At 41.1% G+C, this 21,953-nt stretch overlaps 1 protein-coding gene across 1 annotated transcript in view; it reads right to left on the bottom strand.

The window, feature by feature from the left end:
• Positions 1–21,953, bottom strand: part of ptprsb (protein tyrosine phosphatase receptor type Sb) — a 100,750-nt gene that overhangs the window by 41,920 nt on the left and 36,877 nt on the right. The window contains exons 3-5 of the mRNA XM_087811511.1: positions 21,716–21,864; positions 19,776–19,917; positions 9,444–9,632 (exon numbers count right to left, since the gene is read on the bottom strand). Coding sequence (XP_087667637.1) covers positions 9,444–9,632; positions 19,776–19,917; positions 21,716–21,864 — 480 coding nt within the window. The remainder of the gene's footprint in view (positions 1–9,443; positions 9,633–19,775; positions 19,918–21,715; positions 21,865–21,953) is intronic.

Raw genomic sequence — 21,953 nt, 5'->3', positions numbered from 1 at the left:
CTGCCTAGTAGTAATGAATACAGTGCATTTACGCAGTTTTTAATTGTAATAAATCAATATTTTTCTCATTTAATCGCTGCATTAAGCCTTCTACCATTGTAAAGTTTTCGGATTATGTCCGTAGTTTAACCGCAGTAATGCCAGGGTAGTAACAAGCAAAGTTAAATGGTGTTAATTAACTCGTTCCCCGTAATTGAGCATCTGATTTGCATCCAAACCTGCTTTTAAGTCTAAAGATAGATGGCTGTGGGGGACGACTGGATCTCCTCTTAGAAACCGCCATTAGTCATTCATGGCTCTGCTCGCACGGCGCCACATGCTGGGTGACTTCAGACTTCGCTGGCTGTCATATTTTTCCTTTTGTCGTTCTGTTTCTCCTCATTTCAAACCCGCACATTTCCCTCCGGTACAGGGATGAGCGAAGAGATAAACACGAATAAATTATCCGCTGCAGAACTTGCAGAAGAAAAAAAAGAGCAGCAGGGCGTGAGACGAGGGTTGCAGCAGAGATGGAGTTCGACAACTCTTGAAAACAGGAAAACACGCCATGGCTTGAAGCCCCTTGTGCGGTATTATGCGATGACAGAACACTGGCAAGACCAATTGTGGCTTTTCTACACTTGTCAAGGGTTGTTCCCGTCGTCGTCCTTCCACGAGAGGTTTCTGCCTCCATTCAAACACCTCCTAATCCCATTACAGCAAAGCCCTTCCAGTTGTTATCAGACAATCTTCTTTAATCTTGTAGGCACGCTTTAAATAGATGCTAATTTATAGCCAAGATAACAGATAAATCTCAGAACTTCATTTGATGTATTCATCAGACTATAAAGTGCACTTAAAATACTCAAATTCTTTCAGGTTTTACTTACTGTCCTCAAACCATCGTAGTATTCCTCAGCAGGGCTCTGTAGTATTACTTGTATCACTGTAGAATTACTAAGTAAGGCTCCATAGTATTAATTCGAAAGTCACCGTAAAATTACTCTATGAGGCTCCATAGTACTACTCCACTAGTAATCGTAGCATTACTTGGCAGGGCTCGGTAGTATTACTGTGCGAGTCACTGTAGAATCACTGTGTAAGGCTCCATAGTATTAATTTGCAAGTCACCGTAAAATTACTTTATGTGGCTTCATAGTACTACTCAGCAAGTCATCCTAGTATTACTCAACAGGGCTCTGTAGCATTACTGTGCGAGTCACTGGAGAATTACTGAGTGAGGCTCCATAGTATTACTTCGCAAGTCACCATAAAATTACTCCACGAGGCTCAATAGTACTACTCCGCCAGTCATCGTAGTATTACTTGGCAGGGCTCGGTAGTATTACTGTGCGAGTCACTGTAGAATCACTGAGTAAGGCTCCATAGTATTCATTCGCAAGTCACCGTAAAATTACTCTATGAGGCTTCATAGTACTACTCGGCAAGTCATCCCAGTATTACTCAACAGGGCTCTGTAGTATTACTGTGCGAGTCACTGGAGAATTACTTAGTGAGTCTCCAAAGTACTACTCCACCATTCATTGTAGTATAACTCAGCAGGGCTCTGTAGTATTACTGTGCAAGTCACCGTAGAATTACTAAGTGAGGCTACATAGTATTACTTGCAAGTCACCATTAAATGACTTGAATTTGAGTATTTAATGGAGGAGAAGAAGAATTCCTGAACTCTCTATATATCTTTTACACATATCTGAACGAATGATAATCCAATGTTAATTGTCCATGATATATATTTACAGATTTTTCCCATATTTCTTTAAATAAAAATGTGCTATAATTGAAAGAAACACGCACTGACATTCTGTCAAGGTACTGGCAGTACCTGCTCGGGCTCGTCTGGAACACGAACTGCCACCGGGTTGGACCGACCCGAGATGTGACTGGAGTGAAATGAGCTTCAGTTAAAGTGTTTGATGTCTTCAGGCCTGATCAGGTATGAACGACACCTGCTCAGGTGATCACCTGGTAGAAGAAGTACTACCACCACCATCATCATGATGAACTGGACACGAGTGAGGTGCGGCGTCATGTTAAGAAACACACGCTAGAATTTACCGCGTGATTAATCCCACCATTGCAACATCTAAATGATCTCCTGTGTAATCGCAGCATCGCGGCTCGTGATCATGAAGCGATTGATCCTCTTCAAGTATCCCGGACTCGACAGGTCCATCTATAACCCAGCGGTCGCCTTCTGGGGCCATATTGCGCCCCATCTGCTCGTGTGTGGTGCTGCTGGTTCGGGTAAATTCTCCACATCCTGGTTCCACGTGTCCGGCTCTGACCGATGGCTTGATGTGGTTCCTGGTGCACTTTTCAACCGGCGAGCAGATGGTGAAGATAGCTGGTCGTCGGAGGTATGAAGGTGGAAGGAGGGAGTGAACCTCATGTGAGCTCCGTATGTTTCCACCTGCAGGTGTGTCTGGGTTTTCAATTTGAAATAATCTATTAACGGAGTTAATGCTGAAGACATTCTGTTTTTCTCTTAATGTGTTTTCATTTGACTTCTTCTGACCTGAACTTTGTTCTGAACCTCCTTCTACAAATTTGATCCGATTTCAACCATTCAAACTTTTATCAATTTGGCTTCTGTTCCTCTTTTTCTAACCTTTTTTCCCCCCATTCACTTGACCTTTGACCTTCTGGTAAATGAATCTACTCACACCTAGAAACTTCATTCAACTTTAAAAACACTTTTGTCTACTTATTACTACTAATACTACTACTTCTACTTCTACTACTAATTCTACTACTACTTATACTTATACTTCTAATTCTACCATAATTCTACTTCTACTTTTACTACTAACTCTACTTATATTTATACTAGTAATTCTACTACTTCTTAAGCTCCCACTACTACTACTTATACTACTTATTCTACTACTTCCACTTTTTATACTCCCACTACTACTACATCTAATAATTCTTATAATACTACTACTTCTTCTTCTTCTACTCCCACTACTACTTCTACTAATTCTTATACTACTACTCCTACTTATTGTACTTATTCTACTTCTTCTAATACTCCTACTACTTCTACTAATTATTCTACTACTTCTACTTATTCTACTCCCACTACTACTTATTCTACTCCCACTACTTCTTCTACTTCCACTTCTACAACTAATTCTACTACTTGTACTTGTACTTCTTATTCTACTCACACTAATACTTCTTATTCTACTTATTCTACTTCTACTACTTCTAATTCTACTACTGGTACTACTAGTTCTTCTACTTCTACTGTAGATTCTACTACTTCTTCTCGCATTCCAGATTCCAGATTCAGCAGATAAGCATTCACACTGTATTTTCTTCTGGAAATTTATCTAGTTGTCATTTCACTGGAAATAACCAGAGGATGATCAAAATCCAAAAGCAAAAAGATTTCTTTCTCAGTTATTTTTAACCCTAAATGACGTCAACAGAAAAACAAAAGGCAGATTCCGGTCTGAATGAGATTGGCAGGCGTCCACATTACCAGCAGCACTGATGTGGTAGTGCCGCTTTTAAATTTGATCTCAGACCTGCATGGTATCCATAACACATCTCGCTGCTATTTTGTCCCCATCTCAGGTGGAATTGATTTCCTCCAAGTCATTTCACTGCAGCGTTCGGTTCATTATAGTCTGCATTTTGCTGTTCAGCTTTGCAATGCTGAAATCCTATTAAATCTGGCAGAGAATCTTGCTGAGCCATTTATCTTACTACTGTTTCCTTGATGTGATATGTTGTCTAACAGTGTGTGCCGGTGAATCAGCGTCTGTCTGTGACACCCCGATATGGATCCCCTAATTATCAGAGCGGAATAGATGAAAAAAACAGTTTAATTGTAGAAAAATAAGGCCAAATAAAGTGACTTTCCCTATAGACGACAAGATGAATCCAGGCCAGCATCATCAAGCGGCATTAAAATGGATAAATAATAAAGTGAAAAAGCAGGATTTGTTGTTTTGCGATACAACAAAAAGTGATTTTCATCTCAAACTTTCATCCAGAACTCGGTGTGCCTATCCGAGTGAACGATATGAACCTGTGAGCCAAAAATAAGATGACTTATCCCGCCTGCCTGAAGACGGCGTGATAAACACCCGACTCAATTTATTTTCTAAAAAAAAAGAAAAAGAATAAAAAAAAACATGATTGTGTGACATCTGTTAGTGTAGACTTTAAATTAAAGATATTTATTTTTAAATATCTTCTTTTTTCAGTATTCAGTCAAGTCAGCCTTCTACACCCTAAGGTATCTTTCCTGTCTCTGCAAAACATATTATTTTGTTTTCATCCTTTTTCTCATGTCTATATTTGTGTACTTTGCGCCTACTTTGTACTTTTGTTAACTTATTTTTTTTGGGGGGGGAGCAAACATGATCATGGTTATTTTAAATATACAAACTTGTAGCTATTGCTCATCACTTTGCTCTTCAATCTTGTATTATAAAATCAATACTTTTTCTTAAATGTAAGACTTTGTGTGTTTACAATAGGCCGGGGAGGCTAATACAAAGTGCACCATGGGGTGGTGTGTGTTTCATCTTCCGTGTTAGGTTGGTGTGTATGTCAGTGTTGTGTTGTGTTGGTATATGTGTGTTTTTTGTGTGGTTTTGTATTCGGGTGGTGTGTGAGTTTGTGCTTCTCTGTGAAGTTTCAATCTGTGTTGGGGTGGTGTGTGTGGATGTGTTTCATCTTTTGTGTTAGGTAGGTGTGTCAGTGTTGTGTGTGTGTTTCTGCTTCTGTTTTCAGGTGTTGTTTTTCTGTTTATTTGTTGGGGTGGTGTGTGAGTGTGTCACTCCTTGTTGGGGTGGTGTGTGACTGAGAGTGTGTGTTTTATCTTCTGAGTAAGGTTGGTGTGTATGTAACTGTTTTGTTGGTATGTGTGTGTTTCTGCTTCTGTTTTCAGGTGTTGTTTGTGTGTCTTTGTATTGGGGTGGTTCGTGAGTTTTTATTCCTCTGCTGGGTAGGTGTGTGTGAATGTGTGTGTGTTTCATCTACTGTGTTAGGTTGGTGTGTGGGTGTGGATGTGTGTGTTTCTGCTTCTGTTTCTAGGTGTTCCTCATGTCTTTCTGTGTTGAGGTGCTGTGTGACTGTGAATGTGTGCGATCTTCTGTGTTAGGTTGGTGTGTATGTCAGTGTTGTGTTGGTATATGTGTGTTTCTGCTTCTGTTTTCAGTTGTTGTCTCTGTTTGAGTGGTGTGTAGGTTGGTGTTTCTGTGTAGACCTGGTGTTTGAGTGTGTTCATGTTGTGTATGGGTGTTGTAGTTGTGTTTGTGTTGGGGTAGTATGCGTTTATTCTTCTGTGATGGGTTGTGTGTATGTTTCAGTACTGGAGTGTGTGTGATTATACTATTATACAACTACTGTTGTTAGTTTGTGTTGGGTTTTTGTGAGCGTCTTCTGTGATGGAGTGTATAGTTAAATTCACAAAAAATAAGTAAACTATGAAAAAAAAGTTTTCAGAAATTAAGAAAAAAACGAGATCCACAGTGTTGAGGAATAAATTAAGGAATAGAGAAAGTTTAAACACAAATATAAAAAAAACAACATCATTTTTGGAGAATCGGGGAAATATCGGAGGCATTGTAAAAGAAAAGTGTGAATTTTGAAGCATTATATAAAATGTCATTGTTTCTACTTTATCGTGCCAGTTTGTGAACAGTATTATATTTCATAAAATTGAATCAATAAAAGCGGCGTAAGTTAACGGAGTCTCTGTCTGTGGAGTCATGTAAGGCGAGTGTCATCGGCTCAGACGGCAGCATTATATAGTCTTGGCTCTCACCAACAGTGGAGTCTCGACGAGCCTGACACAAAACTGCTCTCAATACGCCAACACGCTTCAGGGAGAGCACGCCGCGTAAGAAGCCCAAATAACAGTCACTTTATCAACACAACAGAGTGCCTCTGTAAATAGACGCAGATGAAAGAACAGTGGGAGGCAAATATAACGGCTATAATTAGAGTTTTTAAAGAAGCCAAACATGTCAAGATGCGAGCGGAGAGAGTCGCATGTTGCTCCCGCAACTGTGTTTATTAACATTTAATTTTTAATTCGCCGCCATCGTGTTAATCGTGTTAATCATGTTCTGCTGCTTCAGAGAAGATTAGCAGCAAAGCGGAGGAACATTAAATGAGCAGACATTCGTGTAACTTTCACGTATTAAATATGCACATGTTGTTTAAGCAACACTGTTGGATCATTTCCTACAGTCACGACGTGTGAAAGGAAAGTTCCACATTCAAGCCCAAGACCGGTGAAATCCTTTAAATCAGTTGACTTGCATGAACGACACCCTCTACAAAATATATTAGAGGGATTTATCTTATTACCAACCCACTGCAGGGCTGATATACACACAGGCAATTACAGCTCGCAGCAGGAAGTCCACCGCCTGAAGTCTGAAGTCTGCAATTCATTTTCAGGATTCCTATCAGGGAGGTGGAACTAGAATTGATATCTTGGATCTCCAGGTCGGACCAGTTTGTGTGTCATTTGTGTTTCCAACACCACCATTATTTAGTGTCCTGATGACACGTATTTACTGTTATTACTGTTACTATGTCAGAGGAAGGAGGTGTGTTTTGTAATTACTGTTGTTTTAAAGCAGACTCGTTTGTTTTTTTGTTTTTTCTTCTGTGTTGGGGTTGTGTGTTTGTTTCCGTGCTGCAGTGTGTGTCTTTCTGCTTCGGTTTTCGGGTGGTGTTTGTGTTGGAGTTGAGTGTGAGTGTCTATGTTTGTGATGGAGTGGTTTGCAAGTGTTTAATGCAGGGGTTGTGTGTCTGCTTCAGTGTTGTTTAAGGGTGCTGTGGGTGTGTGTTTCAGTGTCGTATTGAGAGTCTGTGTGTTTCTTCTTATGTGTTGGGGTTGTGGTAATGTTTCAGTGCTGCATTGTGTGTTTTTCTGATTCTATGTTGGGGTTGTGTTGGGGTTGTGTGTGAGTGTCTGTATTTGTGATGGAGTGGTTTGCAAGTGTGTAATGCCAGGGTGGTGTGCGTGCTTCAGTGTTGTTTAAGGGTGGTGTGTGTGTTTCAGTGTGGTATTGAGACTCTTTGTGTTTCTTTTTCTGTGTTGGGGTTGTGGAAATGTTTCAGTGCTGTTTTGTGAGTGTCTGTTTTTTGTGTTAGAGTGGTTTGTGAGTGTGTTAAGCCTGGGTGGTGTGCGTGCTTTAGTGTTGTTTAAGGGTGGTGTGTGTTTCAGTGTTGTATTTAGACTGTGTGTTTATTCTTCTGTGTTGGGGTTGTGTGTGAGTGTTTGTATTTGTATTGGAGTGGTTTGCAAGTGTGTTATGTCAGGGTGGTGTACGTGCTTCAGTGTTGTTTAAGGCTTGTGTGTGTGTGTGTATGTATCAGTAGCAGAGTGTGTGTCCTTCTGCTTCTGTGTTTTGGTGGTTTTCGTGTTTATTAGTGTTGTGGAGGTGGTTGTGTTTCTGCTTTTGTGTCCGACTGGTGACAGTGTTTGTGTATATTCTTCCGTGTTTCGTGTCGTGTGAGTGTTTGTGTTGGGCTAGTGTGTATGTTTCAGTACTGGAGCGTGTTCTTCTGTATTGAGGTGGTGTTAGTGTGCGTTTGTGCTGGGGCTAGTGTTTGTTTACGTGTTTCAGAACTTTGGTGGTATGTGTTACAATGGTGTGTTGGTGTGTATGTTTCTTCTACTTCTGTGTTCGACTGGTGTCTGTGTGTGTTTATTCTTTTTTGGGGTTATTTTTGTATTTGGATGTTGTGTGAGTTTGTGTTGGAGTGCTGTGTGTGTTCCTTATTATGTTATGGGGTGGTGTATAAGTTTCAATACTAGAGTGTTTTCACTTCTGTGTTCAGGTGATTTTTGTGTATGTGTTTCTTTAGGGTGTTTTGTGAGCGTGTGTTTTTGTGTTGGGGTGGTGCTGTATGTTGTGTTGGTCTATCTGTGTTTCATCTTCTATGTTAGGGCGATCTGTGTGTTTCTGCTTTTGATTTTTATGTGGTGCTTTTGTGTTTGTGTTGAGGGTAGTGTTTGTGTACGTGTTTCAGAACTTTGGTGGTATGTGTTGCAGCGGTCGGTTGGTGTGTATGTTTCTACTTCTGTGTTCGGCTGGTGTCTGAGTGTGTTTATTCTTCTGTTTTGGGTGGCGTTTGTATTTGGATGTTGTGTGAGTTTGTGTGTTTGTGTTGGAGTGCTGTGTGTGTTTCTTATTATGTTATGGGGTGGTATGTAAGTTTCAATACTAGAGTGTGTTCACTTCTGTGTTTAGGTGTGTGTTTTTGTGTTGGGGTGGTGCGGTATGTTGTGTTGGTCTCTCTGTGTTTCATCTTCTATGTTAGGGCGATCTGTGTGTTTCTGCTATTGTTTTTTGTGTTTGTGTTGGGAGTGAGTGTGAGTTTCTATGTTGATGTTGTGTACAGTGTGTTTCAGTGCTGGATTGTTGATGCGTCTGAGTGGTGTTTGTGTTGTGTGAGTGTATGATGATGTAATTTTATACACTTTTATCTTTGTATTCCTTCATTTTTCTATTTGCTTTCATCTATAAATTTGTGTATCCACATGTGTTTTACTGCGTAAATAATTCATTTCCCTTTTTCACCTTTTTCCTTTAATGTTTCCTCCTACATTTCCTCCACTAGCGTACATTATTTATGTACTTTTTTCTTTAAGGCTGACAAGCATACAGTTAAGACTACATTTGCATTCTGTAATTCAGAGATTATTCGTTGGAAACGGTCCATTACCGCCGTACAAATGCTGTAAATGTAGTTTGCCAAGTTAATATTTCGTCCAGCAGTATTTTCGTGTCAACCCACGTCGAGTAAAAAAACCCCTACTAGGGCGGCTGCGATGGCCGAAAGGAAAGTGTCTGGCACCGGGAAGATATCGGAGCTGGCGGGACAGCTGAACACAGAGAATATGGATGAAGCAACAACAAAATGGTTTCGCCTCACCATCACTTTTATTACCCCTGAGGACAGCTAAGGGAGAATTGCTGAGAAAAGACGTGCTTTGCTCCTGGAGACCCGGCATCAGCTACACAGAGGAGCATAAACAAAGCTCAACAAAGTGCCTCCAGTGCAAGATGTGATTCCAGCACATTCATCTCTTGATCTGTCGCTGCAGATCCACACTTTCTCTCCCCTCGCCGCGATGAAAGCGCTCCTCTTTGTATCACCCCATGCCAAACACACTTTATAGTTTGGAATTCTCTGAACTTGTGTTGCACTGAAACACCGAGCCTCACATAGTGGATTCATCAAAACGGCATCCAAGGGGTTTTTTGGATTCTTGAACATGCAGACAATATTGTTAAAAATAGACGGGGATCTGGGTGTCATTTGTTCTCCGTCGCCGCTAATCCCGGTCACCTAGCGTGCGATTCAAGTGATCACCAAAAAACTAGCTCGACAGGGATCGTCCCTGATAGCCGAGCTAAGCTCCTCGGCTTACTCATTTGTCGGAACAGAACCCTCACCTGATCGGAGCTGTTTGATGCGTCCCAGGCTGGTGCCGGGCTCCACGGGGAGAAAGTCTTTAAACCAGGAGATCTCCGGGTCGGGGATGCCGCTGGCGGCGCACAGCATGGTCGCCGTCTTGGTTCGCTCCACCACCTTCAGCTGCGGACCCATGTCTATGCTGGGGAAGCCAAAGGGCAACAGGTCCTCTGCAAGAACACAATGAATAATATAAATAAATATATTAACTCTGGAAGAACTGTTAAAGTTTTAAAAAAAACAAAAACATTTTTAGCCATTTGTTTCAATACTAAATTGGCTAATTAGCAATGATGCTAATCCTGCTAACATGCTAATCATGACAATGACAACTTTCTTATAAATCAATAAAAACATTCACCTCAGTATTTAGTTTGATCTATGAGTAATGTCAGGTTCTGTTGCACTAATATCATGGTATTGTCCTATAAATGATCATCTTAGGAAAATAAACTTACTTAATTCTTCTAGAAAAAAGGACATAAACAAACATGTGCAAAATGGTCATTGGTGACAGTTATTATGTACAGTACGTATGTTGGTGTTAGTATTGCTAGTATTTCTTGTAAAATGAATTAATGAAATATTTTGAACACGTATAAAATATGTAATTATTTGTACATAGAGAGAGAAAATAAAAATAAATGAATACATAAACATATCAAAACACTGTAGTTTGAAAAAGTATTAGGAAGAAGTAAAAAAAAATATTTAAAATGTACTTGTTGATTATACCTTATTTGTTAGCAAATTGCTAAAGATTATTACACGTAAATCAATATAAATACGTAAAATATAACATTCATTGCAATACATAACATCTCAACATATCTCGTCTTGTATTTATATTGCAAAGTATAGTATGATGGAGTATGATATCTATGCATATATATATATATATATATAGAGAGAGAGAAAGCAAGAGAGAGAGACATATATGTATGTATATATTTATATACATACATATATACTACCTTATTAGTCTTATTCATTTGCTTAACAGTTGCTGCACATTTAATTTATTGTTGTATTGTTGCTTTACATTTGACTGTATAAGCAATACATAACATGTCTCGTCATGTACTTATATTGCAAACTATAGTATGATTATGTATGCATGGTAGCAGATAAATACATCATTTATATATGTAAATATCTATATATATATCTATATATAGATATATACATATTCTAGAAAGGCACTTTACAAATAACTATTACTTACCTACCATATTAGTCGTATTCATTTTGAAACAACAGTTGTCGCACATTTAATTTAGTATTGTCGTTTTACTTTCAAACTGTATTGACAAAGTATTCAGTTCCTGATACAATGAGTCCGCCCGCTCAACACTGAATCATTGAGAGCCGGTGGTGGGCGGCTGTGTCCTCGTGGCTCTCAAGATCGCTGCGCAACAACGGAAATATACTGTTTCAAGTCAATGTAGCAAACTGTATATACAGGCAAACACATCAGGCAGAACGACAGTGAGTTCGCTCTGTGACTGCAGACACATTTAAAAAAACAGATGAGGATTAAAACGAATATAGTCCTGTCCTTTTAATACTAACCCACATCAATGTTAATCTATGTGGTCCATTCAGAGGAAAGTTTTTTTCTTCATAAGTCTGACGGTGATGTGAGGGCCACTGTTCCCTCCCTCCAACATCTGCAGCTCTGTAAAGGAAGAGAGACTTCCACAAACAGCAGGCCTACTATATCTGTCCTCATCAAAGCTACTTTTTTTTTCCCCCCCTTCAGCTAGCTAGTCATTAAATGATCCAGCAGGCGGGCGAAGCCGCAGCAAGGTTTGAACGCGTTTGCGACAGGTTGTTTTTAAAACCACCCGGACATCAGATGGTTTCTTTAACGCAAACACACACAGATGTCGAAACGGAGACTCGTTCGGGTTACAAAAGAGGGGGAACTTGACGTTGTGTTGTAATGATTTAAGTCTAATAACTATGCAGCGACCTCCTCAGAAACAGCAACAGCAATTAGAGACTTGGATGGCGAGGAGGGGCAGGGCACAGGGGGTAATAAGGACTTGTTAGCGGTAATTGTGCAAAGTACCAAACGATTAGAAGAGCCAATCTGGGGACGCGTGTCTCCGGGCCTCGGGATGTGTCGGATCACGTCGGCGCTCGGCGACAAACTGTGAGTTTGTGTACATGTTTTTTAGAGTATTTGCATTTTTCACATGATTTATTTTTTTCCAACCCTGACACGAAAACACACACCCGGGCCCACAGGAGAAAAGGTATTCAGGGAAGTTTTTCACACACCGACGCACTTTCTCGGTAGAATGGAATTAAGCGTCTCACTGACAACCAACCAGATGGCTTTGCACGTAATCAGGATCCATCAGACCTCTTTGCGTTCACCTCTCCTTAAACCATTTCTCACACATACACACCGACACCTCCCCCATACCTGATACTATAATTATAGACTCCATTTTTCCGTCGGAACAAAAAATCAATTACCGCGCTAATAAATCAAGCCCATAGGAGGATCTAGAATCTGCGGGGATAAAAAAAACTAGTTTGCTGCCGGAGCTAACCTAGCAAGACACGTATCTGTTTTTCTTCTTGATGTCTTTTCTTTGTTGGCTTCAAGCAGCATAAACACATGACAGACGCTCACCATCTGCTCGCACACACTTCATGACGACGAGAGCGAGAGAGAGAGAGAGAGAGAGAGAGTGTACTGTAAGTAAAGATAAGATCTTTCCTTGCATTTTCTGATCTTCAGCCCTGGAGAGACAGCGAAATGGGGACTCGCCTGTTTCTCATCCCGGCATAATTAAAAGACCGGAGAAGAGTTTATAATCGCTAACACTGTGGTGAATCCTCTGCTTGGTAGTTGGCATAGCTATGAAGAGACGGGCCGTGTGAATTATTTATGGTAAGAGAATTGGATCGCTGTATTTGCACGTTGGGTGTAAGCGATAGAACCGATGCGCTGCATAATGGAGGAGTGTATTTAAGACATGTGCTGTTTGCAAGTCATCGCTGTCATGTTTAACAAGTTTGGCTGCCGCTCGGTAAATATTGTTGCAAAAGATGCAACACCATGAGCTGTCAGAGAGGACAAAGCTTAAGAACAACATCTGTATGGGGAGTTGTTGGTTAGATGAACAGTGGGATAAGGAACATCATTTAACTTTTAAATTTGACAAAAGTGATCTAGAGAGCTTCAGGGCTTTGATCAGGGGTGCTCGATATTGGTCCATTTACAGGAGGCAGAAAGTACTGTGGCTGCTAACATTTGGCAACAACTCATTTTAAACCACTTGTACGACTGTCCATTTAAATAAATTAAGGCACATTTCTGTTGTTTTTCTTTTGTTCTTCACGGTTGGCTGAAAGCTTTTTTTTTTTTCCGGAGAATATTTGGGAAAGTAAACTGCTTCGTTTTGTCGGTCTTCCTTGTATTTTTGAACTGCTTATTTTCTTTGATGTGATGCTTCTTTAGATGCTTAATGAAGTCGCTACTGCTAACGGTAGCGTGTGATGTCACAAAACATACAGTAGATCTACATTTTCATTGATACCTAATCCAACTTGTGGAGGCTGTACCGGACTGATAACCCAGTACCAGGATCACATCGAAGCATCCCTAGATAAACCTGAGTTGAGTTGAGACAAAAAGGAACAATATATTTTTGTTGACACTACGGACAAAAACAATGTTTGTGATGGTCCAGGTGTTTGGACCAGCCTCCCACAAGTTAGAAAATGAACCAGTGTACCACTTTCTCTGTCAGAAAGGTCTGCCTATTGAGTGGGAACGCTAAAAGATTTAATTGGGTCATCCAGCCGTCGATTAAAACAGCTTTGTTTGTTGTTTAAAAGATCACTAGATGAAAGTATTTGACCCAAATGAGCCAAATGATTGCATGCATTGCAAGTAATCAAACTCAAATAAAGATTATTATTAGTATTATTTGTGAGGCACAGCTCATTGAAATGAATGTGGTAAACAAGGACATTAAGAGGAAAGGAGTTGATAGAAAGTAGGCACAATATATGTCGTATCAATTGTATTGTTTGGATTTTAAAATGTGAGCAAATGCACAAGTGTAACTGAAAAACAATTGGACGAGTGGCTTAAGGAGGCCATCGATCCAAGGACGGAGTAGAACACTGTGGATCAATCAAAAGTATTTAATTCAAGGATTATGGTTTAGCACATTATCTTTAGAGGAAGGTTGGAGGCCAATATCAGCCTCTCATTCAGTCGGATACATTTTAAAAAGTGTTTCCTCTGAGCAACATTGTTCCAGAATATTCAAAAGAGTAACCAGTAAAATTATACAAACAAAGAATTAGAAAGTTATGCGTGGAGTCATGACAATGTTATACATTATTAATATATGTGTAACATCTCCCCTAGTGAGATTTTTCTGGGCGTCAAACCCAGGAAAATTCTGGATCTAAATGACCTTGGCACACCTCAGTAAAGCTGTAGGATGTTTGACTGCGACCCCTCTAAAAGTGCTGGGAGGGAATAATGGAACCATCTTTTCTAGTCGCAGAAACCAATATAAACTAAATGTTTTTGTTTAAAATCTGACACATTGTTGCCATGTTAATTGGGTACAGATCGTACATACACGATCAATAATCCTCCCGAAGACCAAATTTGGAAGTCTGCATCGGTAAAGCCTGAATCATGTGACATTTGTCTCATAAGTATAAGCATGATTTGCTTAAAAAATTAACATGCATTCACCCTAAAACCTATTCAATAACGCCTTTCTACTGTTGGTACCTACTTTGACACAACATGTGTTGAAAACACAACATCCGTCTCTGCACATTTGTGTTCTTTTTTTGTACAAAAACACACCAGTGGGCTAGGTTTTTCAGTCTGATCATTTACCTAACAGTCCGAAGTTTTTGAGTGTCTGAAACGATAATAATAAATTTGCTTGGAATCTGTTTGGGTTTCAGAATGTGATCTACCTGTGCCACCTTTGACATTTACTGGTAGATCACAAACTACCTGTCGGGCCCCCACTGGACCCTAAATTTAGACAGATCGTAAGGGCAGTATTAGAAAATAAAGCCTCTATTACAGATCTTGGTTCCTCTCTATATGGGAGACATAATAAAGACCCAATCCTTTTGACAAAACCAGACCCCCCTGAACTGAACATAAAAACAACTTAAAAATCTTAGTTGCTGACCCTAGTTCGATGACTCTAGCTCCACCCCATCGTCTACCATCGACCTCCCTAGAGTGAGCACTGACGGTACAAGAGCCCAGCAGAAGTAAAGGACCGACATTACCCCCCCACCCCCCTCCTTTTTCCGGAATTGATCAGTGTTAATGGTCCCCTTGAATGGGCGCCAGTTGTACAGCTGTTGACGAAAAGCAGGGGGGGAAAAAAAATAAGGAGGTTGATCAATGCAAAGGTCAGGAGGCAATCCCCCCAGAGGCCGGGAATATGCGAAGCTATACATCTGCTTCTCCCTGTCGTTTCGCGACCCCCCCCCCCCGACCCCCCCGATCACCTTCAGATGGGATTTTTATCACCTTTTCAGCTACAGCTACACACAATCTCTGTTAATTAGTGTTTGCTGCCCCCGCAGGTCAAGGCATGTGGTAATAGACTGGAAGTGGGCCCTGGGAATAATTGATCACAGACAGATGGACGGAGGAATAAATAGATACATGAATGGACCGATCGCTTCGGAGACCAGAGAGCTACAGGTTTTTCGACTCGGTTCGCGGATGAGTCAGACGCAGCTTGAAATAGACACTGCGGGCACAGCCTTGATCACACTTTTTCAGCAAATGAATCATTTATCAAACACTGTCGAAAAGTCCGGTCGGCTTTTCATCTCCTGGTTAAATTGATAAGACTGTGCCTATGGAAAATATGTCACTTGTGTACATAACAAACCGAGTGTGTCAACAGTGTGCAAGGGGGGGGACATTGGCGAGGACTAACCAGCATTGTTCCCCCCGAAGCTTTTGTTTGTGTTTCAAGAGGTTGGCCTCGTGCATTTTGGCAATGTTGTGTTTGCAGAAGGGCAATCAGGCGCCATGCCCAAAGACAGGAAACGGAGCCAAACCCCGGGATTTCGGGCAAATATGCAAACTGCACACAAAACAATAGACCTAAAAAAGAAACAGATAAAAGTGTATGAAGCAACAACTAAGCGTGAAATGTATCCGTCGTTCTCCGTTTTTTTGCAACTCGGCCCCTCAGATCTGCAAAAATCGTCTGTTTAGAAACAGATTTCCTATTCACCATTCACTTCATTTCAACAGCCATGCGCACGAAAAAAAAAGCCTGAATATAGAAGCTGATCTCAGGGAGGCTGCTTTAGGATTAATCTGCCGGCGCTCGGCAGTCCTTAGAGGCTGTGATGCTTTGACTCCTATAGACTGCAAGAGGACTGGAGCAGGAGCACTTTAAATGCTAATAGACCCCTTATGATAATACATCACAACTAAACTTCTATTGTTGGAAGATCAAAATCTAACACCGATCGTGAGCCAACTATCACGACGCCGCCGCCATTGTTAGCTCCCGGGTGCTAAGCAGCACTCAGAGGGAATCTCTGTCAAACTACACCGAACCGGAGAATGAAATGAAAACGGTGTAGATGAGGTGGGTATGTAAAGTTGGACGGGGTGTAATCCTTCCTCCGGCTGAGTTGATAGTTTCCAGACAGAATTGCTGCTTGAGCTGCAGGCTTGCCAAGGCTGCAGGCGCCCAAGGAAATCACTGATCTGACTCGGTTATTCATATGAAGGACGTTTGCCGTGATGGCAGAAATTCCCTTTTCCTCCAGAGCCTCCCTCTTACCCCCTTTTTTTCTCCCCCATTCCTCTCATGCCTTTCTCCTAAATTGGGACATTGGGAGGTGAGAATAATCAGGATTACTTAGCTCTTACTAGGCATATCCAAACACGGATGAATCACGACTCTGTCCCTGGAATAGGTTGTGCATGCATGCACACATAAAAAAAAAAAAAGCAGGAGCCTATAGATGTTTACACTGCTGCAGAGATGAACATCTCGCCCACCAGAGGTTTCCACGTATGCCGAGCTTCAAATGTTCTCGCATCTTGACGCAGCCACCAAAGTTCAACTGAAGGGGATAAAGGCTTCGGTGGAGTGAAAGAATCCCGAAGTGGGCGAAGGAAAGAGCGAAGGGTCAGGATGGATGGCTGAGAAAATGAAATAATGAATAAAACAGGAAGGAAATGAAAAAAAGGACATCGCTCTGAGCCACAGCAAAGGGCCGGCGGAGTTAAAAACAGAAGCATGCGGGGAGGAAAATGAAGGTTTCAGAACAGGAAGAGTAATGTCTAATAATGATGGCGTAAGTAAAAAAAAAAGAAGAAATGTCTTTAACCATAAACTACCACCACTCCATCCATTAGTCTCTGCTGGAGCTCATATCCTGTGGTTGACCACAAGAACCCCACTCTGTGCCCAGACGCCATTAGTGTTGCTCGACCATGACGTACACTGATGGCTACGCACACACGCAACAAGGAAGTCTTTCTTTTTTTCTTTTTTTTTCCAAAGTAAGCGCTATCTGTCCGTAATGGAGAACATTTCCGCTGTTGCTGGCATTCGACGGCCGGGCATTTAACGAAATCATCTCTTTTTCTGCTTTAACTAAGCTGTTCTTTTGGTAAATTTAATTTGAGAGTCAAGCGCTCGCCAAGTCATTTTTAGTATCACTTCCTTTCACGTCTAACACAACTCGAACTATGGAAACACTTTAAAATACTTTGAATTTGATGGACTGAGCAACAGTAATTATATGTGCTAGAAGTATCTCGACCGCCTTTTATATGGTCTCAGTATTTAATTTCTAATGTTGTTTCAGATCAATCACATGTTGTAGTTGTATTTTTAGATTAAAAAAGGAGGTTAATCCAGTTCTAGACGATACCTCATGCATTCTGTACCCCTCTCATTTCTTAATCTTGTGTTATTATTATCGCTTTTTAATTAAACTTCCAATAAAAGGTGGGGTTAGTGTAGATATCCTCCAGAGAACATACCATGTTCCTGAGAGCTCACTGAGCAAAGTCAATTTAGAATCGGCTCACTAGCTTTCGCTCATGACTCATTGGATAACGAAAGACCAATATCACAGTAAACCTTAGCAACAAACGCAATTATTTATGTAACAGTTTGTTGGATTAAAGGAGATTTATCATGTGTACTAAGTAATCTTAGCGAGAAGAACAGTGAGAAAGAAGAAGCTTTGGTTGGACTTTGTATTCTTTAATATTTTTGTTGCGTAAACTACATTTCAAGGGTTATCTTTGTGTTAGATTATTAAATAATTTGGTTCTTTGGAGAATTCTTAAATTAGTTCAGTACCAAATTAATATTTGACTTGACAGATACGGCCTGTTTTTATTTAATCAAAGACCGTACAACTCGCAACTATCAAGGTTTCTATTTTTTTTTTGTTCAAACCTAAATAAAGACAAAGCATCAGAAATAAAAGTGCATTTAATGTTATTTTGCAGGTGGAAATAACCATACAAAATGTTAAATTTTTGTATATACCTACTTACTTTTAAACCTTAATAAAGTAAAAATCATGTAAATAACAAAATAATATATTTATTTAATGTTGCATTTGCAGGTGGAATAACCAAACAAAATGTTATTTAACGCGATAAATGTAATACATTAATGGTGATATTTTTTATATACCTACTTACTTTTAAGCCTAAATAAAGTAAAAATCATGTAAAGAACAAAAGAAAATATGTATTTAATGTTGCATTTGCAGGTTGAAATAAACAGAAGAAATCTTATATTGATTACGTTAATGATGTGATATACTTGCTCAGTTTACTAAAATCAATTAAAAAACAATGATATAAATAAGAAAAATCGTATTTAATTTCAATTTGCAGGTCGGAATAACCATCAAAAACTTCTATTCTACCTCGCCCAATATTGCTGACGGTACTCGTGGCTTCAGCGAGCGACACGTCTTGTCATCATCAAGCTTTTCTTTTCTCTTCAGAATGCACGGCCACATCAGCAAACTCACTCCGATGACAGTTCACTAAACAGTGTCCCCCGACTTCCCGTCAGCGTCCACCTCCTGTCATCTTCTGCAGCGAGCGTGTCCTTCCCGAGCTCCCGCTACATTCATGTCGTCTGACAGTTGCGCCGGCAGAGTGACCGAAGGCTTCCAGACTTTAACGGCGTCTGTCTGTTTATTCACTCGTTTTTCGTTGCACGCTGACTGACAAGAAGACTTGAAAGCGCCTCACGTTAACTGGTTATTTGTCAGCGGAAGGGAAGACCGAGGGGGTAGTGAAGAGCCACGCTCACCATAACTATCAGAAATATCCACTTATTTTTGGTAATACTCTGATACCGGTGGAAATAGGAGTGTGTGTGTGTGTGTAGAATCAGCCAGTGTGAAATAACACGATATTGCTGAAAGACAAACAGCATCACCGTAAGCCAATTTCATGGGGAAAAAATATCAAAGCGAATCAAGAGTCGACGCAGCCAGCGTCCAGCCCTCGAGGTGTACGTTTGGAGGTAATGGGTTTTAGATTGTGGGGTTGTGTGTGTGCGGCGTCGCCGGGGCTAACAGATGGAGAGGTGCCTATTCCCACCCCTCTCGCGTCCATCCTTCTGTTTGTCTTGCATCCATGCCAACCTGCACGGGTCCCCCCCCCATCCATCCATCTCTATGTCCTGCAGACCCCCTCGTCTCATTTCCTATTTATTGCGTCCCGGTGTAACTCACACTTGATCAACTTTTCCTTCCCTTTTCCCCCTCCGGCACCATGTGGTTGCCAAAAAAAAAAAGAGGGCTTAATCCCCTGATTTCTCTTCATGGCGGCCTCAGTGGCCTTCCTTCTACCCTGCCCTATATCGCAGGGCCAGGCAGATGGACGGCGCTCGGAGCCACACTGGGGACTTAAGTTCATGTCATGTCGGGCCAGCACATTAGACGAAACCGCCCTCCCGAAGTGGACGCCGTAGTATTAAGTTAACACCTCGATGTGGGCCCTGAAGCTGGCACGCGGCGCAACAACGTGCCAGGAGGCAAGTCCGCCCTCCCCCGTGGAACCGGATCACGCTTGGTCACACCGAGGAGGGACAATGAAAAGAACAGCTCACCGCGGGGGGCCGTGGGTGCTTTTTTTATGTCACTTTCCAAGAGTGACAGCCCTGAAGGGGAAACGGGGGACAAGCAGCTGCAGCCAGGTGTGTGCATTTAGAGGAAGAAGAGCAGCCGGAGTGGAAAAACTAGCGGAAGAAAAAGTGCTCTTTTTTTTCCGGTCTCACCTCGAATAATGGCCAGCTTGGCCGTGACCGACTTCTCGTCCACGCTGTTGCGAGCGACGCACTCGTAGACGTTCTCGTCCCGGGGGGCCCGGAGCGGCTGGATCCTCAGCACGGCCCCGGCTCCTTCGTCGAACTCGATGGTCTGGACCGGCGACAAGGAAAACACAATCAGTCACTTCAGGACATTGGACGATTAGAGACGGCTATAGGCTTTATCTGAGAACGCTGCGAAAGATTTTTTGCCTTTGTGATTTTTTTTTTTCTCCCCCCAATGCCTCTAAATGGTCCACGGAGTCGCACAAAGTGCTGTTTGAATGTGCTTCCGTCGTAACGGACTTGTGTTATTTCTGGGGTAAATTGTCTGTGTCAGTGTTGGGGGCTCTGCCAGGCGAGCGCAGCGAAGAGAAAGTGCTCTAATGCCTCTGAAATGTCTGTATTTGTGTCCAATCACTCAACAAAAGTGAACATTGACACAGTCTCCGTGTGCAATTGTTTAAAATTAAAGATAATTACTGTTTTTGTGGCGGATTTCTGTTCCTGGGAACATCCAAAAGAGCCTTATCCATGATAGGAACCAAATGCAACCGCCGTCTTTTCTTAACTTTCTTGATTTTATCTTCATGTTGGCTTGTCCTTTTAAAGTCATTTAACTGTGTATTGTTTTGATTTTTCAAGTGCCTTGTGACCCTGGTCTGAGAAAGACGTTTTACAAATAATAATTACTTACTTGGGGTACTACACTGCAAATGTAGTAACAAAATTTAAAGACTTAAATCAGGTTATTTGTTGTCGTTGTTTTAATTAATAATAAATAATATAAGTCTTCTGTTTGTTGTATAATCTTGAATATGCATGTTTCTTGCCATATTTAATCTAAACATCTTTAACATTTTCTGCCTATTTATTGCACATATTTAGTGTATTATTATAGGGTTACAGTTTAAGTAATGCCATCTTAATTGGCGGGTTTTAAAAGTTTAGAAAAGGTGATCTAAAAAGTATAGCTATGATCTCCTATCTCCTATATTTAGTATATTTAAATTTACAAAAAGTTACACCGAAAGTAAAAATGTTTATCTTATTGCTTGGACCACATAATATCATCTGTTTCACATATTTAGAATTCAGAATTTGTGTTTTTCTCTTTTTAGACGTCCCTTTTTGCAGTGTAGTGTGTGAGGTATAAGGTCAGAAATTAAACCAACCACTACAGAATATCTGTGGGAGTATTGAAATGCAAGATGTACCTAACTTTTCGGACTAAAAGGCACATTTAAAATCCCTAAATGTACTCAAAAATCGACAGTATGCCTCTTGTAATAGGAGCCTCAGGTTTTATACTAGGAAGCGGTTGACCTGTTCAACGATAATGTCATTATAATCCAGTGCAAAATACGGTATTTTGGTTTAATGGTTGGTTAATAATTGTTAACGGTATGGGCTCCTAATAGAGCTAGTTTGCGCAATGTATAAGTAAGTAAGGTATCATATGTTTCTCGTACAGAGGGGGGGGTTTAAAATTACAGGGACTAGTTCATCGATTCCCTCGACTCCGCTTCCAGGGAGAGGTCAGAGGTCAGGGCGGATGCACTTACCGTCACGGTCTTTTCAATTCAGGGTCATCCGATCAGAGAGCTTGAACGTCTGATCATTAGTCACATATTCTCACACAGTCAGTGGATCATCTGTCTGATGCATTTTTTTTTAGGCCAACATTTCACCCCATAATGGCATTAGATCGGCGTGAAAAATACATCTCATTATCATATTATTCAACCCCTAAATGAATCAGCCAGCATATGGTTAGTGTGAAAACATGCTGACCTCAATTATTCCAAAGGGATTACTAATCAGTTGCACATTCATTCAGGGATGTGTTGACCATTATAAGGGGTTCAATGTGCTTGAGAAAAGTTGTGATCACTGTGCACTGTGACAACCACCTCGATACGCTGAGAGTTGACCTTCTTGCCCTTCTTGTTCCAGTAGACGACAGGCTTGGGACTCCCGTCGGCCTGGCAGACAAACGAAGCCACGCCCCCTGACACTCCGATCTGGTCCGTGGGAATTTTGGTGAACCTCGGAGGAGCTGCGAAGAAACAAAAAAAAGGAAGACTCAAGTAAGTACGGACCACGCCTTTTTTGACGGACGCTGACTCGTGCGCGCCTGACTGTGTG

Source organism: Callionymus lyra, chromosome 16 (assembly GCF_982586985.1).
Source record: "Callionymus lyra chromosome 16, fCalLyr1.hap1.1, whole genome shotgun sequence".
Lineage (NCBI taxonomy): Eukaryota > Metazoa > Chordata > Actinopteri > Syngnathiformes > Callionymidae > Callionymus > Callionymus lyra.
This window is presented reverse-complemented; position numbering and strand designations above follow the sequence as displayed.